Here is a 19,771-nt window from a genome sequence, read left to right as displayed (position 1 = left end):
TCCGGTCCCATCACTTCATGGGAAATAGATGGGGAAACAGTAGAAACAGTGTCAGACTTTATTTTGGGGGGCTCCAAAATCACTGCAGATGGTGATTGCTGCCATGAAATTAAAAGACGCTTACTAATTGGAAGAAAAGTTATGACCAACCTAGATAGTATATTCAAAAGCAGAGGCATTACTTTGCCGACTCAGGTCCATCTAGTGAAGGCTATGGTTTTTCCTGTGGTCATGTATGGATGTGAGAGTTGGACTGTGAAGAAGGCTGAGGACCAAAGAATTGATGCTTTAGAACTGTGGTGTTGGAGAAGACTCTTGAGGGTCCCTTGTACTGCAAGGAGATCCAACCAGTCCATTCTAGAGGAGATCAGCCCTGGGATTTCTTTGGAAGGAATGATGCTAAAGCTGAAGCTCCAGTACTTTGGCCACCTCATGCGAAGAGTTGACTCATTGGAAAAGACTCTGATGCTAGGAGGGATTGGGGGCAGGAGGAGGACGGGATGACCGAGGATGAGATGGCTGGATGGCATCACCGACTCGGTGGATGTGAGTCTGAGTGAACTTTGGGAAATGGTGATGGACAGGGAGGCCTGGCGTGCTGTGATTCATGGGGTCGCAAAGAGTCAGACGCGACTAAGCGACTGAACTGAACTGAACTGAATATTCTGTTGTGTATATGTACCACAACTTCTTTATCCATCCATCTGTTGATGGACATCAAGGTTGCTTCCATGTTCTAGTTGCTGTAAATAGTGCTGCAGGGAACAATGGGATACATGTGCCTCTCTCAATTTTGATTTCCTCAGGAAACCAACTCCTATGCCTAGGAGTGGGATTGTTGGGTCGTATGGTGGTTTTATTCCTAGTCTTTAAGGAATATCCATGCCATCTTCCATAGTGGCTGTATCAATTTATATTCCCACAAACAGTGCAAGAGTGTTCCCTTTTCTACACACCATTTCCAGCATTTATTGTTTGTAGATTCTTTTACTCTTTTTATTTTTATTGAAGGATAATTGCTTTACAGAATTTTGCTGTTTTCGGTCGAATCTCAACATGAATCAGCCATATGTATACATATATCCTCTCCCTTTTGAACCTCCCTGAGTTCTCCCTCCCCATCTTACCCCTCTAGGTTGATACAGAGACCCTGTTTGAGTTTTCTGGGTCATACAAAAAATTCCTATTGGCTATCTACTTTACATATCATAATGTAAGTCTTCATGTTACTCTTTCCATACATCTTACCCTGTCCTCCCCTCTTCCCATGTCTATAAGTCTGTTCTCTATGTCTGTTTCTCCACTGTTGCCCTGTAAATAAATTCTTCTTTCCCATTCTATTATTTTCCTCTATTTCTTTGCACTAATCACTGAGGAAGTCTTTCTTATCTCTCCTCGCTATTCTTTCGAACTCTGCATTCAGATGGGTATATCTTTCCTTTTCTCCTATGCTTTTGCTTCTTTTCTTTTCACAGCTACTTACAGGGCCTCCTCAGACAGCCATTTTGCTTCTTTGCATTTCTTTTTCTTGGAGACGGTCTTGATACCTGTCTCCTATACAATGTCACAAACCTCCATCCATAGTTCATCAGGCACTCTATCAGATCTAGTCCTTTAAATCTAGTTCTCACTTCCACTGTGTAATCGTAAGGGATTTGATTTAGGTAATACCTGAATGTTCTGTTGGTTTTCCCCATTTTCTTCAAGTCTGAATTTGGCAATAAGGTGTTCATGATCTGAGCCACAATCAGCTCCTAGTCTTGTTTTTGCTGACTGTATAGAGCTTCTCCATTGTTGGCTGCAAAGAATATAATCAATCTGATTTTGGTGTTGCCTATCTGGTGATGTCCATGTGTAGAGGTGCTTTTAGAAAAGGCAGACAAACCAGAGATCAAATTGCCAACATACACTGGATCATCAAAAAAGCAAGAGAATTCCAGAAAAACATCTATTTCTGCTTTGACTGTGTGGATCACAGTCAACTGGAAAATTCTGAAAGAGATGGGAACACCAGATCACCTGACCTGCCTCTTGAGAAATCTGTATGCAGGTCAGGAAACAACAGTTAGAACTGGACATGGAACAACAAACTGGTTCCAAATTGAGAAAGGAGTAATCAAGGAGGTATAGTGTCACCCTGCTTATTTAACTTCTATGCAGAGTACATCATGAGAAAAGCTGGGCTGGATGAAGCACAAGCTGGAATCAAGTTTGCTGGGAGAAATATCAATGTGCATATCAAATATGATAACACTACCCTTACGACAGAAACTGAAGACGAACTAAAAATCCTCTTGATGAAAGTGAAAGTGGAGAGTGAAAAAGTTGGCTTAACCCTCAACATTCAAAGAACTAAGATCATGGCATCTGGTCCCATCACTTCAAGGCAAGTAGATGGGGAAACAGTGGAAACAGTGTCAGACTTTATTATTTTGGGCTCCAAAATCACTGCAGATGGTGACTGCAGCCGTGAAATTAAAGGACGCTTAGTCCTTGGAAGAAAAGTTATGACCAACCTAGATAGTATATTCGAAAGTAGAGACATTACTTTGCCGACTAAGGTCCGTCTAGTCAAGGCTATGGTTTTTCCTGTGATCACATATGGATGTGAGAGTTGGACTGTGAAGAAAGCTGAGCGCCGAAGACTTGATGCTTTTGAACTGTGGTTTTGGAGAAGCCTCTTGAGAGTCACTTGGACTGCAAGGAGATCCAACCAGTCCATTCTGAAGGCGATCAGCCCTGGGTGTTCATTGGAAGGACTGATGCCAAAGCTGAAGCTCCAGTACTTTGGCCACCTCATGCAAAGAGTTGACTCATTGGAAAAGACTGATGCTGGGAGGGATTGGGGGCAGGAGGAGAAGGGGACGACTGAGGATGAGATGGCTGGATGGCATCATGGACTTGATGAGCGTGAATCTGCGAATATTGGGGCAGAGGTCTCTGAGATTGTCTTCATTTCTCTTAACTCGTTTTTCTTTATATCTCTCTGTTTCATTTATTTCTACCTCTACTTCTATTTTCTACCTCCCTTATCCTATCTTCTGCCTCCTTAATTCTACTGTTGGTTCCCTCCAGAGTGGTTTTTTTTAAAAATCTCATTTATTGCATTATCCATTATAGATTGGCTCTTTTTTTATTTCTTCCAGGTCCTTGTTAAACCTTTCTTGCATCTTCTCAATCCTTGTCTCTAGGCTATTTATCTGTAACTCCATTTTGTTGTAAAGATTTTGGATCATTTCCACTCATTATTCAGAATTCTTTATCAGGTAGACTCCCTATCTCTTCCTCTTTTGTTTGGTTTGGTGGGCATTTATCCTGTTCCTTTATGTGCTGGGTATTCCTCTGCCTTTTCATCATGTTTATATTGCTGTGTTTTGGGTGGCCTTTCCATATTCTGGCAGTTTGTGGAATTCTCTTTATTGTAGAGTTTCCTTGCTGTGGGTGGGGTTGGATGGGTGGCTTGTCAAGGTTTCCTGGTTAGGGAAGCTTGTGTTGGTGTTGTGGTGGGTGGAGCTGGATTTCTTCTCTCTAGAGTGGAATGAAGTGTCCAGTAATAAGTTTTGAGATGTCAGTAGGTTTGGTGTGACATTGGGCAGCCTGTGTATTGAAGCTCAGGGCTATTTTCCTGTGTTGCTGGAGAATTTGCATGGTATGTCTTGCTCTGGAACTTGTTGGTTCTTGGGTAGCACTTGGTTTCAATGTACACATGGATGATTTTGGATGATCTCTTATTAATGTTCCCTGGAGTCAGGAGTTCTCTGGTGTTCTCAGGATTTAGACTTAAGCCTCCTGCCTCGGTTTTCAGTCTTATTCTTACAGTAGCCTCAAGACTTCTCCATCTATACAGCACCAATGGTAAGACATCTAGGTTAATGATGAAAAGTTTCTCTACAGTGAGGGACACCCAGAGAGGTACACAGAGTTACATGGAGAAGAGAAGAAGGAGCAGAGATATAGCCATGACCCAGAGGAGAAGAGGGGGAATCAAAAGGGGAGAGGGTAAGCTGGCCAGTAATCACTTCCTTATGTGCTCTCCACAGTCTGGATCCCTCAGAGATGTTCACGGAGTTACACAGAGAAGAGAAGAGGGAGGAAGGAGACAGAGGTGGCCAGGAGGATAAAGGAGGGAATCAAAAGGAGAAAGAGGGATCCAGCCAATTTTTAGTTCCCTAAGTGTTCTCCACAGCCTGAAACACACAAAGAGATTCTCAGAGTTGGGTAGAGAAGAGAAGGGGGAGGGAGGAGATAGAGGCGACCTGGTAGAGAAGAGGAGAGTCCAAAAGGGAGAGAGCAATCCACCAGTAACCTCACTCCAAGTAAAAGTGGGTACTGAAGATTGGGTTCTTAAAGGTACAAAATTGGTTACAAATACCATAAAGAACAAAACCTCTAGAGTAGAGGTTAGATTCTCAAAAATACAATATTAAGAAAAATACAAAGTGATAAAAATTGTATATATGATGCTGTAAAAGTGCTGCACTCAATTTGCCAGCAAATTTGGAAAATTCAGCAGTGGCCACAGGAGGAAAAGGTCAGTTTTCATTCCGATCCCAAGAAAGGCAATGCCAAAGAATGCTCAAACTACTGCACAATTGCACTCATCTCACACGCTAGTAAAGTAATGCTCAAAATTCTGCAAGCCAGGCTTCAGCACTACATGAACCATGAACTTCCAGATGTTCAAGCTGGTTTTAGAAAGGCAGAGGAACCAGAGATCAAATTACCAACATCTGCTGGATCATGGAAAAAGCAAGAGAGTTCCCAAAAAACATCTATTTCTGCTTTATTGACTATGCCAAAGCCTTTGACTGTGTGGATCACAATAAACTGTGGAAAATTCTGAAAGAGATGGGAATACCAGACAACCTGACTTGGCTTTAGAAAACCTGTAGAGGTTTTGCAGGTCAGGAAGCAACAGTTAGAACAGGACATGGAACAACAGACTGGTTCCATATAGGAAAAGGAGTATGTCAAGGCTGTATATTGTCACCGTGCTTATTTGACTTATATGCAGAATACATCATAAGAAACCCTGGGCTGGAAGAAGCACAAGCTGGAATCAAGATTGCTGGGAAAAACATCAATAACTTAGATATGCAGATGACACCACCCTTATGGCAGAAAGTGAAGAGGAACTAAAAACCCACTTGATGAAATTGAAAGAGGAAAGTGAAAAAGTTGCTTTAAGCTCAACATTCAGAAAACTAAGATCATGGCATCTGATCTCATCACTTCATGAAACAGATGCGGAAACAGTGGAAACAGTGTCAGACTTTATTTTTGGGAGCTCCAAAATCACTGCAGATGGTGATTGCAACCATGAAATTAAAAGACGCTTACTCCTTGGAAGAAAAGTTATGGCCAATCTAGATAGCATATTCAAAAGCAGAGATATTACTTTAGCAACAGAGGTCCATCTAGTCAAGGCTATGGTTTTTCCTGTGGTCATGTGTGGATGTGAGAGTTGGACTGTGAAGAAAGCTGAGTGCTGAAGAATTGATGCTTTTGAACTGTGGTGTTGGAGAAGACTCTTGAGAGTCCCTTGGACTTCAAGGAGATCCAACTAGTCCATTCTGAAGGAGATAAGTCCTGGGTGGTCTTTGGAAGAACTGATGCAAAAGCTGAAAATCTAGTATTTTGGCCACCTCATGCAAAGAGTTGACTCATTGGAAAAGACTCTGCTGCTGGGAGGGATTGGGGGCAGAAGGAGAAGTGGATGACAGAGGATGAGATGGGTGGATGGCATCACCAAGTGGATGGACGTGAGTTTGAGTAAACTCTGGGAGCTGGTGATGGACAGGGAGGTCTGGCATGCTGTAGTCCATGGGTTCGCAAAGAGTTGGACATGACTGAGCGACTGAACTGAACTGAAGTGAGATGAGATGAAGTTTGCTTTTAAAATAGGGTCTTTTCAGAAATATAGATCAGTGGAACAAAATAGAAAGCCCAGAGTTAAATCCACGCACCTATGGACACCTTATCTTTGACAAAGGAGGCAAGAATATACAGTGGAGAACAGACAATCTCTTGAACAGTGGTGCTGGGAAAACTGGTCAACCACTTGTAAAAGAATGAAACTAGAACACTTTCTAACACCATACACAAAAATAATCTCAAAATGGATTAACTATCTAAATGTAGGACCAGAAACTATAAAACTCCTAGCAGAGAACATAGGCAAAACACTCTCCGACATAAATCACAGCAGGATCTTCTATGACCCACCTCCTAGAATATTGGAAATAAAACCAAAAATAAACAAATGGGACCTAAATGAAATTAAAAGCTTCTGCACAATAAAGGAAACTACAAGCAAGGTTAAAAGACAGCCTTCAGAATGGGAGAAAATAATAACAAATCAAGCAACTGACTGCCAGGGTCCAGCCCTGGTGGATCCAAGGTAATTCAAAGCGGGGACAGAGTTGGCATCTTAGGAAAGAATTATTTAATTAGAAATATAAAGAGATTAGGAAAGAATAGTGTAGTAGGAAAATTAGTGGAGAAAAGATGCTGAATAACTTGGTTTACATGGAAAACCAAAAAAACCCTGAGACAAGAGGTTTGTACCATCTACTTAGGCCACCGGTGCCTGCTTGAATAGTGGAGGGTGCCCCGTCTTGGGCTCCCTCTCGCATGGGTCTTAGAAGCCAGGGCAAGTAAGTAGATATGGTGAGCCTCCATGCCCCAGATGGGAATTCAGCCTGAAAAGGAGAGGGAGAAAAGACCACACGGGGGAAACCAGTCTTTCTAGTGACTGGTCCATCCTTTATTGTTGGGAAAGCCTTTTATACTTTTGGCTGTACATAGAGATCAATGGATAATACAAAGTTATGCAGCATCAGCAGCCCTGACTCTTATCAAGACCAGGCTTTCTCTCTGCGTACCTATCTGTATACACAAGTCTTAGGTGATTTACACCATCTTCTGGTCAGAAGGCCAGTTAGCATTTTACAACCCTTTTCTGATAAGGGTCTGTCAACCAGAAAATTTATTTGCCCTTAAAAGTGTTCTTCCCAAAGTCTGTTGCCACTCTCAAAGCACTAAATAAAGTTACATTCTTACATAGCAAGGACACAACAATTTATAACAAAGAAAGAGGAGTACAGTGATTTATAACAAAGAGAAAATTCATTAACTCAAAAGTCTAGTATTGCTAACATCAAAACTACTATATTCCTATTTCTGCATCCCATTTACATTGATTAATATCCTCCCAGGTGCCTAAAAGATAAAGGATATGGAGGCCTGGTGGCAAACATTAACTCAACAATGGAACCCTTCACCAAACTAATTCTTAGCTCTAAAAGGCTCTATATCTTTAAGATATTTTAAGCTTCATGCCTCTCATGGTTGGGGGGGTGGGGCTGTAAAAAAATCACAAGTTGTAAAAGTCCAGGGGAACCTGTCAGGCAAATTAGAGAGCCATCAGAGGGATTTGAGCTGAAACATTCCTTTCATATGCAGGAGACCAGTTGGAGCTCTAAGTTAACTTTTTCCAGAGAAAGGTGGTCAGGGATAGCCCCCTGTAGTGTCAGAAAAGTATAGTATGCTGCTAAGTCACTTCAGTCGTGTCTGACTCCGTGCAACTCCATAGACGGCAGTCCACCAGGCTCCCCCATCCCTGGGATTCTCTAGGCAAGAGTACTGAAGTGGGTTGCCATTTCCTTCTCCAATGCATGAAAGTGAAAAGTCAAAGTGAAGTCACTCAGTTGTGTCCGACTCTTCACGACCCCATGGGCTGCAGCCCACCAGGCTCCTCCATCCATGGGATTCTCCAGGCAAGAGTGCTGGAGTGGGGTGCCACTGCTTTCTCCAGAGGATAGTAGAGCAGACAGTAAACAGACAGATTTTGGTTTCGGGGTAGATGCTCAGGCAGAGGACCCCTCGAGACCTGACTTGCCTTGCCTGTCAGGTCTCTCCACATGACCTTGTCATGGGTGGGATCTCCTGTGCTGGCTCCTGGCAACGGACAAACAACTAATCTCAAAAATATACAAGCAACTTATGCAGCTCAATTCCAGAAGAATAAACGACCCAATCAACAATGGTCCAAAGATCTAAATAGACATTTCTCCAAAGAAGACATATGGATGGCTAACACAGACATGAAAAGATGCTCAACATCACTCATTACCAGAGAAATGCAAATCAAAACCACAATGAGGTGTCATCTCATGCCAGTCAGAATGGCCTTGATCCAAGAGTCTACAAGCAATAAATGCTGGAGAGAGTGTGGAGAAAAGGGAGCCCTCTTACACTGTTGGTGGGAATGCAAACTAGGACAGCCACTATGGAGAACAGTGTGGAGATTCCTTAAAAAACTGGAAATAGAACTGCTTTATGACCCAGCAATCCCACTGCTGGGCATACACAGCAAGGAAACCAGAATTGAAAGAGACACATGTACCCCAATGTTCATCGCAGCACTGTTTATAATAGCCAGGACACAGAAGCAGCCTAGATGTCCATCAGCAGACGAATGGATAAGAAAGCTGTGGTACATATACACAATGGAGTATTACTCAGCCATTAAAAAGAATACACTTGAATCTGTTCTAATGAGGTGGGTGAAACTGGAGCTGATTATACAGACTGAAGTAAGCCAGAAAGAAGAACACCAACACAGTGTACTAATGCATATATATGGAATTTAGAAAGATGGTAATGATGACCCTGTATGCGAAATAGCAAAAAAGACACAGATATATAGAACAGACTTTTGGAGTGTGTGGGAGAGGGAGAGGGTGGGATGATTTGGGAGAATGGCATGAAACATGTATAATATACATCATATAAGAAACGAATCGCCAATCCAGATTCAATGCAGGATACAGGATGCTTGGGGCTGGTGCACTGGGATGACCCAGAAGAATGGTACAGGGAGGGAAGTGGGAGGGGGGTTCAGGATGGGGAACACGTGTATACCCATGGCAGATTCATGCTGATGTATGGCAAAACCAATACAATATTTTAAAGTAATTGCTACTGCTGCTGCTAAGTCGCTTCAGTCGTGTCCGACTCTGTGCGACCCCATAGACGTCAGCCACCAGGCTGTCCCGTCCCTGGGGTTCTTCAGGCCAATTAGCCTCCAATTAAAATAAATAAATTTAAATTAAAAAATAAAGTCTTTTTTTGCAAATTAATAGTAGGTTATAAAAATGAAAAAGTAGTAGAAGACAAAAATTTTTAAAAATTTTTAATTAAAAAATGACAATAGTAAAAATATATCTAGGACTTTTTCTGGTGTTGTTGTGGACAGTGTGGGCTAAGCTCATTTTCAGATAGTTCTTTAGTCCGGCTTATACTTCTCAAGATTATAGGCCCCTTTCTATGTAGTCGATGCTAACTGCGTGGTTTTAATGTATTGCACCTGTCACTTCCAAAGTGGTTCCGTTTGCTGGTCTCCTCACTGTCTAATTTCTGCCTTGACACTAGAGGGCGGTAGTGGTCACTTAAGGCTTGCTTGTTCAGTCGTGCTATGCGGAGGGAGGAACACTGCAAGCAAATATCACTGGCATGTGTGCAGAGTGCTCGCAGTGTCTTGGCCACACTGGGTTTGCTCCTGCTCATGGCATGTGTGCTTTCACAGTGTACACTGTTCAGGCTGTAGGTTCTCTGCTGGGAACTGTTTGAGGCTGGCCCTGGGTTGCATGCACTTCCCAGGTCTAAGCTGCTCTGTTTCAGGTTCTCAGGTAATCCACAAAGATGCAGACTTGATAGGGCCTGTGTTTTGTGCCCATCCCAGGTCTGAGCAGCTCAGGAGACCAGGTGCTTGGCGAGCACAGTCGCCCCCAGTTGGGACTGTGGGTTATCACCTCCCCCGTCCCAGACGCTCAGTTTTCTGGGTGTACATGTATCTCTTCTGGGGAGCTGATCTCTGGCTACAACCCTCCTGGCAGATGTCGACCGTCCAGAATCCTAAGAAGTCTTGCTTAGCAATGAAGCCTGCTTGCAGTTTGGTAGATGATGCCTCTCTGGGGCTGTGATTATCCCCTTCTGGCTCTGGCTGCCCTTGCCTGCCTGTCTCCAGCGGGGAATGGGCCGGTCCACAGCCACCTAGCTCTGCTCAGTCCTTTGTTCTGTGATCAGACCTGGTGGTTTCTTAGGTTGGGGCTTTTTGCAGGATAGCTAGTCCACAGTCTGGGTTTCTATCTCATGTTAGTTCCCTCAGATTACCCTCAGGGCATTCAGGTCCTTACCCTAAGCAATGCAATCTGCACCTCCTTGTCCAGTCCCCAGTTGCTAGTGGCGGATGTGAGCATCTGCACTACTTCTCCTCTGGGAGTTGCCATTAGCATCTGCACTACTTCTCCTCTGGGAGTTGCCATTAGGCAACGCAATCTGTGGCTTTTAATTATTTATTTTTCCTCCGGGTTATGTTGTCCTCCAGGGTTCCAAGGTTTGCCACAGACCAGGTGATGAGAGTGTTCCCTTGTGTTTGGAAACCTCTCTGTTTTAAGACTCCCTTCCCCAAATACTTCTCCGTTTATACTTCTTTTACCTCTCTTTTTATCTTTTATATTTTTTCCTACCTCCTTTAGAAGACAATGGGCTGGTTTTCTGGGTGCCTGAAATCCTCTGCTGACATTCAGAAGTTTTTTTGTGGAATTTATTCAGCATTCAAATGTTCTTTTGATGAATTTGTGGGGGAGAAAGTGGTCTCCCCATCCTATTCCTCCACCATCATAGGACTGCCTCCTATGTTGTCTTTGATTTCCTTCATTCATTTTCAATTCAGTCGCTTAGTCATGTCCAACTCTTTGTGACCCCATGAATTTCAGCACACCAGGCCTCCCTGTCCATCAGCAACTCCCAGAGTTCACTCAAACTCACGTCCATTGAGTCCGTGATGCCATCCAGCCATCTCATCCTCTGTCTTCCCCTTCTCCTCCTGCCCCCAATTCCTCCCAGCATCAGAGTCTTTTCCAATGAGTCAGCTCTTCGCATGAGGTGGCCAAAGTACTGGAGTTTCAGCTTAGCATCATTCCTTCCAAAGAAATCCCAGGGCTGATCTCCTTCAGAGTGGACTGGTTGGATCTCCTTGCAGTCCAAGGAACTCTCAACAGTCTTCTCGAACACCACAATTCTAAAACATCAATTCTTTGGCGCTAAGCCTTCTTCACAGTCCAACTCTCACATCCATACATGACCACTGGAAAAACCATAGCCTTGACTAGGCGGACCTTTTTTGGCAAAGTAATGTCTCTGCTTTTCAATATGCTATCTAGGTTGGTCATAACTTTTCTTCCAAGGAGTAAGCATCTTTTAATTTCATGGCTGCAATCACCATCTGCAGCGATTTTGGAGCCCCCAAAAATAAACTCTGACACTGTTTCCACTGTTTCCCCATCTATTTCCCATGAAGTAATGGGACCAGATGCCATGATCTTTGTTTTCTGAATCTTGAGCTTTAAGCCAACTTTTTAACTCTCCACTTTCACTTTCATCAAGAGGCTTTGTAGTTCCTCTTCACTTTCTGCCATATGGGTGGTGTCATCTGCATATCTGAGGTTATTGACATTTCTCCCAGCAATCTTGATTCCAGCTTGTGCTTCTCCCAGCCCAGCGTTTCTCATGATGTACTCTGCATATAGGTTAAATAAGCAGGGTGACAATATACAGTTTTGATGGACTCCTTTTCCTATTTGGAACCAGTCTGTTGTTCCATGTCCAGTTCTAACTGTTCCTTCCTGGCCTGCATACAAATTTCTCAAGAGGCAGGTCAGGTGGTCTGGTATTCCCATCTCTTTCAGAAGCTTCCACAGTTTATTGTGATCCACACAGTCAAAGGCTTTGGCATAGTCAATAAAGCAGAAATAGATGTTTTCCTGGAACTCTCTTGCTTTTTTGATGATCCAGTGGATGTTGGCAATTTGATCTCTTGTTCCTCTGCCTTTTCTAAAACCAGCTTGAACATCAGGAAGTTCACAGTTCACGTATTGCTGAAGCCTGGCTTGGAGAATTTTGAGCATTACGGTACTAGCGTGTGAGATGAGTTCAGTTGTGCAGTAGTTTGAACATTCTTTGGCCTTTCTTTTGTTCGTGTTTTATAATTTTCTGTGTATAGTTCTTTTGTCTCCTCAAGTTTAGTCCTAGATATTTGATTCTTTTTGTTGCTATGGTGAAGATTATCTAGCCCACCTGTATAGGTTTGTCCGGCCACATGTGATTGTTTACAGCCTCCCAACCTGAGAGGCATGAGATGTTTTACACTTACTAAAGGCAAAATCTTTTGGGGAGTTGGAAATTATTAGTATAGTGTGTTGGTTAGAAATTATATTGGTGAAGGGTTCTTCATTTGTTGTGTCAATAATTGCTAATTCCCTGCTCTGGGTGGGACAAGGATGTTTCAGGTCAAACCTCTCTGCTGACAGACTAGCTTGTGTGACAGGATTATCCATACTGCTGCCACTAGGTACATGATTGTTTACTACCTCTCAACCGTAAACAGCACAGAGAGTTTTGGAGTATTCTGAGAGTCTTAATTAGCATAGGGCCTTTTCTCAGGCCTCCATATCCTTAGGCACCTGGGAATATATTAATCAATGTATTTGGAATATAGCAAAGGAAATATAGTAGTTTTTTATGTTAGCAATACTAGACTTTTTGAGTTAATGGATTTTCTCTTTTGTAATAGATCACTATACTTTGTTATAAATCACTGTGTCCTTGCTATTTGTTATAAATCACTGTGTCCTTGCTATGTGAAAATGTAACTTTATCATATCTTAAAACTAAATAGATCTTAAGGGGAGCATTGATGAAAGGATTTTCATTTGTTAGGCTGATGTTTGCTGCTAAATCTCCATGTTCTCTACCCTTATAATGAATATAACTAGCATATAGGAAGAAATAAGTATTAACCTTTAAACATTAGGAGAAGTAAGTATTAACCTTTAAAACTAACCATGTTAACCTTGGGTTAAATAAATTCCTTTCTTGATTGTAACTCACTACACCTTCATCCTATAGAAATGTAACTTTATTTGGAGGGTGGTGCCTGGTTTAAGAAAAAACACACTTGGAAGAAATAAGTTTTTTGGTAATCAGAAAGAAAGGATCATAAAATGTCAGCAGGTCTCACTCATGGCCAGAAGATGATGTAATATCCCTAAGACCTTTTTTTGTACATTTATGTGAAGCACCTGATTTTAAAGGTCAGGGCTGCTGACCCCCCCCAACCCCCACCCCGGCGACTGTGTACTCATCCCTATGTGTAACAAAAGGTATATAAGCTAACCCAAAAATAAAGAAATAGGATCAGTTTCCGGAAAGACTGATTCCCCCATGTCGCTTCTTTCTTGCTCCCTTTTTTCTGGCTGAATTCCCATCTGGAGCATGGATGCTATTCCACGTAATCCAAGTTATTCAGCCTCTTTTTCTCCACTGATCTTCCTACTACACTATCCATTTCTAAACTCTCTATATCTGTGATTAAATATGTATTTTTCCAAAGATGCCGACTCCGTCCCCACCTTCGAATCACCCTGGATCCACCAGGGCTGGACCCCGGCAAGTGGCTCCCAGAACAGGCTATTCGAAGGTAAGTTCCCCCAGCAATTGGGTCATCAGCCCTATTGCCACCCCCTTGGAGCAAGTAGGCTCATCAGCTCTACTGCTCTGGACAACTAGGGTCATCAACCCTGTTGTTCCCCTAGTATGGAGCAAGTAGGGTCATCAGCCCTATTGCTCAGAACAACCAGGGTCATCAGCCCTGTTGTTCCCGCAGTGTTGAGTTTCGGGACGGATAGGACCCCACTTAGGGTGCTTCAGACCCCCGTGTAGGATAGACAGGGTGAATAGGAGTGGGAAGTGTTGAAGAGTTTAATAGAAGTTGAAAGAAGTTTTGAAGAGTTTAAGAGAAGTTGAAAGAAGTGTGGTAAAACTAATAGAGTAGTGTAAAGTAAAATAAAGTAAAAATAAAAATTAAAAAAAAAGAGTTTAAGAGAAGTTGAAAGAAGTATTGAAGAGTTTTGTAGAGGTTGAAAGAAACCTGCTTTCTTTGGGTTGAAAAGAAAACCCCCCCTTGCAAAGGTAAAACCTTTGTTGAGGCAGACTTTTCTATGAATCTTAATTTTCTGACATGGGTAACAGTGAATCAAAAGAAAGACAGCTTTTTATAAGAGTAATTTTGCAGTCATTAAGTAAGAGAGAAATTAAAATTAAGAAATCCAATATTCAGTCATTTTTTTCATTTGTATAAGAACAGTGTCCTTGGTTTCCGGACAAGGACACTGTGAACTTAGATACTTGGGTGACGCTAAGGAAACAGCTAAAAACTTATTAGACTTTACATGGGCCTGTAAATGCTTTTGTTCTGTGGAATATGATTAGAAATGTTCCAGATCCCCGTCATGAGGCTGTTAGATAGACTATGGAAGAGGCTATAGCGGTGGATGGCAGTGGGTCTCCACCTTCTACGCAGATCATATTTTCTGCCATTGGCGAACAAAAGGAGGGACACTATACCTCCCGAGGAAGGAGAGGATTTACAGGACGCTGCGGCCGGGCGCCCTGGTGAGCCCCCTCCCCCTCTACGCAAACCTTTAAAAATTTATCCAACGTTTTCTGATTTAAGGCGACCACCCCACCTTCGCTTATGCCTCCCAGTTCAGTTCAGTTCAGTTCAGATCAGTTCAAAAGCCTCCCAGAACATTGCCTAAGGTTGAAAAAGATAGGGACAATTTTTTTTAAACAAAGAAGCGTTTAAAGCAGAGCCTGCTCCTTGCAGAAAACCCCCTCGGGGGAGCTTCACCCAAGCAAAAAAGAGTAAACAAGAAAAAAAAAAAGAGAGATAAAGAGAAAAGGGAAAAAGAAAAGTAATCATAACAAAAAGGATTTTAAAAATAAAAAGTGTTTCTCTTATGGTCAAATGAGGCATTTTGTCGGCAGTGTCCTGCTAAACAGAGACAATAAGCCGTGCCAATCAACCCCAGGTAGCTCAGGCCTAGACCTCAGTTCCACCACCACATCAATATTAACTCCTTTGGCGGTAACTCCGATTCCAACAGGCTTGGCTAGCCCCCTGCCTGAGGACATTCTGGACTTGTGCTAGGGCCTAGCTCGATTTCTTTTCAAAGAATTTTGGTCTGGTGTAGTAGATTCTGATTATACTGGGAAAATTAAAGTTTTGATCTTGCCGCCTACTAAAACTGTGCAAATTAATAAAAGTCAAAGAATAGCACAGCTTTGCTTTTACCTTATTATCAGACAAGAAAAACCTTGATTTCTTAAGCTAGGAGCCCAAGAGGATTTGGATCTAGTGATCTAGCTTTTTGGGTGCGAGAAATTACGACTTCAAGGCCTTAAAAGATCTTTACTGGCCCAGCTCCTGGCCAACATCTACTACTGAAAATGAGTTGATGGGATTTTAAAAAGGTGGTATGCAGAGTGGGGATGCTGCAGATGAAAAGGTGAGGGAGAGTTTAAAACCTTGGAGAGTAGTGAGTTCCCATTGCTGGAGATATTCAATCAAAGATTAGATGGTTGCTTGTCATCTAAAAAGCTATAGACCAGATTTAGGTTACAAAAGGATAACTGGAGAAGTTTATAAAGATACTGTGCAACACCTCTTTACTTGTTTCTCATATTTAGGTCTGCCAAAAGTTTTGAAAACTGATAATGCCCTTTTAAAGCTGTGGAGAGGTTGTTTACTAACTTTAAATGATTTCCAAAAATTATTAGGCGATATTAATTGGATATGCCCACACTTAAAACTGACTACTACTACAGATTTAAAGCTTTTGTTTGATCGTTTAAAAAGCGATCCTAATCCCAGTTCTAAGGGAAAGTTGACTAGTGAGACAGATCCGGCTCTTATTAAAGTGGATGAGGCTTTAAATGATCAGTTAATTAGGATTAATATTACCAAAAGATGAGATTAAATTATTCTTGCCACAAAGCATACACATACAGGATGCTTGTGACAAGAAGGCCCATTGGTTCCATCTACCAGTGACCCGAAGAAAAATAGTTTTATTTTATCCCAGCTTGGTGGCACAAAAATAAAGAAAAAGAAAGAAAGAAAAGAAAAGAAAAAAAAGTGTGAAAAAATTTTAAAAAGAAGTAACAAATATAGTAATTCCATTCAATAAGGATCAACTGTAAATCTTTTACAAAATAGTGATGATTGACAAGTTGCCCTGATAGATTTCAGAAGTCAAATTTTGTTTCATTTGTCCTCAAGCCCCCACAATAGCTAAAAGTGCAAAAATATTAGATTGGCGGTTTGAGGATACCTGTGGAACTTTTCAACCATATGTAGTTCCTTCACTCCCCTTTACCCTGTGGGGGAGGGACGTGCTGTCTCAGATGGGAGGGTTACTGTTTAGCCCTGATAATAAAGTGACCTCTCAAATGCTGCAGATGGGCTATGATCCATCAAAAAGATTAGGTAAACAACAGACAGAAATAATTGAGCCAATTTGCCCAACTCGACAGCTACGTACTGGATTGGGGTATCCAAATTTATAATGAAGGCTATTGTTTTTGCTGCCGACCCCATTACAACCTGAGCTCCCTTCTCCAATAGCCATTCCAGAGGGATATAATATAATTGTAATTGATTTACATGATTGTCTTTTCACCATTCCTTTAAATCTTGAGGATAAAAAGCGATTTGCCTTTAGCCTGCCATCAAAAAATCTTAAATAGCCTTACCTACGGTTTCAGTGGAAGGTTTTGCCCCAGGAAATGAAAAATAGCCCTGCCCAACTTCATACTGATGGAGAATGACAGCAAATGTATATTGAGATATACACTAATATATTATCTATAAAAGCATAAGAATTTGTGCTGTGACTTTTCCTGCAAAAAAAAATTACCAAAATTTATAATTTATAATAATGTTTGGCCTTTTTTGCCTAAAGAACTAAATATGCTGCTTCAGAACTTTAAGACAAGGTGTTGATAACTCATTTTTTTCAAGTGAGAAATAGTCGTTTTTTGTTGATTTCACTTATTTTCCACTTATTAACTCATTATCTACAATGGTGACTTAGACAAAAGGATAAATTAGGATTCATAGACTTATTTATGTGACACCTAAATAGCTAGGCAAACATAGATCTGACATTTGCTGCCTCAATGTTACAGTTTAATTGGAAAAGTTTTTAAGTTATATTAAAGCCTGTTTGTGCTGAAAGTTTGATCTAGAAAACTAGTGCTATCAATAATTATATTCAGTTTAACGTTAATTTCAATGATGAATCACTTAGTGTTCAGGTCTTATCTTGCACATTATTTATGTAATTACAAAATCAGTGTCAAGTTTATAAAAAGCTCATAGTATTTTAATATTTTATTAACATGGACACTTAAGTTTTTTACTCTTTAGAACTTAAGTTGCTCAAGGAGAACTTTAAATACTTTCTGTATATAATTATAACATTATTGTCACACAGATTTTGCACATTTTATGTGCCAGAAGCCTTAAAATTCTTCCTGTGAAAATGTTGATATATTGGGACAGTTCTTTCAAATTCAATATGTAGACAAGAATAGGGGTTAATTTATGTCCACATTGGAAAACTTTAAAAGATTACTTGGAGGTTTCAGAAATCCTGGTTTTAATTATAGTGATAAAGTCGTCATTATGTAGTTCAGAAGCTAATATTCTAAACAATGTATATTTACATTAAAGTTAAATTGTTAAGCAAACCAATGCCTAACTTGTTGGCTTGTAACAGTTTTGGGATCTAAAGCTTGTTGATGTTCTGTTCCTACCTGAAAAATTTAATTGCTTGCTTATTCTAAATGCCTTATCAAACAAACTGATGTTACATTAGTTACTGGGATATCTGCCTCTTTGGAAAGTATGTTGACTTTTCCCCTGTTTAATAAAAGTAAGTTATATTTGGGATGCTTAAAATATAAATTACAAAATAAAATAAAAATAGTCCCACCCTATGCCAAAAATTTGTTAAAGCTGCTCTCTAGATATGAACAAGTATATATGATTCACTATATGGATGATATTTTAATAGCTCATCCTGATAGAACTTATTTGCAAACTCTTCTCCAAGATTGGACCCAAGATTGACAGATAGGGGTCTAAAGATTGCCCCAGAGAAAATTCAAATCAACCCGCCCAAAACCTACTTAGGAAGAGTCATAAATTCAGAACAGTGACCCATGCCCCGCTGCAATTGAGAATAGACTGTCTTGTTACTTTAAATGATTATCAAAAACTTTTAGGTGATATTAACTGGATTAGGCCTTATTTAAAATTGACCACTGCTGAATTAAAGCCTCTTTTTAACATCTTACGAGATTCTAACCCCACTTCTAAAAGACAAATAACTGCTGAGGCTTGGGAAGCCCTAGGCAATGTAGAAGCAGCTTTATCTGATACTTATGTAAAAAGAATTGACTTAACAGTAAACTGGCAATTCCTTTGCCTAGCAACCCTGACAGCACCTACGGGAGTTTTTTGGCAGAATGGTCCTTTAGAACGGATCCACCTTCCCGCCCAAGCTAAAAAAGTGGTAGCTTCTTATCCAGGCTTGATAGCAACATTGATAATAAAAGGGAAAAAATGGAGTATTAAATTGTTCGGTAAAGAGCCAGCAGAGATTGTAATTACATGCAATAAGGAGCAACTTGATGCTTTTCTAATGTTTGATGAAGATTGGCAGATTGCTATAGGAAATTACCGTGGTCAACTTTTACATCATTTACCCTCACATGCTTTGTTAATTCAAAAACTAAGAGAAGGGGATTTTAAGTATAGCTCTCCCCATCAGATTTTACAACATGCTCTCTTTGTAATACAAAATGCAAAGCCATTGGTAAAGTGGAAGGATCTCCTCTCTGGACAATGGAAAGGTCCCAACCCATAGCGGTTGAGGGTGTGCTTGTATTTTTCCACACGACGCAGATTGGCCAATTTGGATCCCCAGGCATCAGGATCCCCCCGTTGCTTCAAAGGGCACTCCTCTGCCCCTGCCGCCGCCCGCTGCATGGAACAGCTGCACGCCAGGAGCCGTGGGCGGGGCCAGCCTGGCTGCCTGGGCCCAGTGCTGAGCCTGAAGCCGCTGTAGTGAGGAAGAGAGGGTGGTGACCTGGTCGCCGCAGGCAGGAGAGGCAAGATAAGCACCGAGATCCCGGGGGGACTGACAGCTACTGCAGCACGAACTCTGACGAGAAAATGATTTTACTTATTCTATTTTAGCTTGCGTGCCCTCTCCTTATATATTTCTTTTTGCTAATGATTCTGGGAAACTTAATGTTCATATGAATTTCACAGGTGGACCTAATGTAGTGATTTGTGAACAGTGTATGCTTTCATCTTGTTTAACTCCTCAGTACAATGTTTGCTCTTTTCTAGTGTTGAAACGCTCGCCATATCTTATGATACCTGTAACTGTAACTACTCACTGGTACGACAATTATAGTCTTGCTGTGTTGCAGCAACTGCAGGATTTGATGTGAATGCGACGATTTGTGGGCTTACTTATTTTGGGGATATCAGCTTTAATAGCCGCGATCACTTCTATTACTGTGGCAGCAGTTTCATTGTCTCAACAGGTGCATACTGCTCAATATGTTGATACTATGTCTAAAAATGTCTCTTTAACGCTAGCAAATCAGGAAATTATAGACAGGAAACTAGAGGTGAGGGTAGATGCCTTAGAAGAGGCAATAATGTATATTGGGACTGAGTTACAAGCTCTTAAAGTGAAAATGGCGCTGTCATGCCACGCTGATTACCGGTGGATATGCATGACATCTTTGAAAGTAAACGAGACAGATTATGAGTGGGAAAAGGTTA

At 41.3% G+C, this 19,771-nt stretch overlaps 1 protein-coding gene across 1 annotated transcript in view; it reads left to right on the top strand.

The window, feature by feature from the left end:
- LOC138431422 (uncharacterized) overlaps positions 1 to 19,413 on the top strand; it is a 49,098-nt gene extending 29,685 nt beyond the window's left edge. Inside the window, exons 5-6 of the mRNA XM_069573562.1 lie at positions 13,457 to 13,543; positions 18,900 to 19,413. Of these exons, the coding sequence (XP_069429663.1) occupies positions 13,457 to 13,543; positions 18,900 to 19,060 (248 nt within the window). The 3' untranslated portion in view covers positions 19,061 to 19,413. The remainder of the gene's footprint in view (positions 1 to 13,456; positions 13,544 to 18,899) is intronic.
- Positions 19,414 to 19,771: the final 358 nt, after the last annotated feature.

The sequence above is a fragment of the Ovis canadensis genome, chromosome Y (genome assembly GCF_042477335.2).
Source record: "Ovis canadensis isolate MfBH-ARS-UI-01 breed Bighorn chromosome Y, ARS-UI_OviCan_v2, whole genome shotgun sequence".
Lineage (NCBI taxonomy): Eukaryota > Metazoa > Chordata > Mammalia > Artiodactyla > Bovidae > Ovis > Ovis canadensis.
The sequence above is the reverse complement of the archived record's forward strand: the minus strand, read 5'-3'. Positions and strand labels throughout refer to the sequence as shown.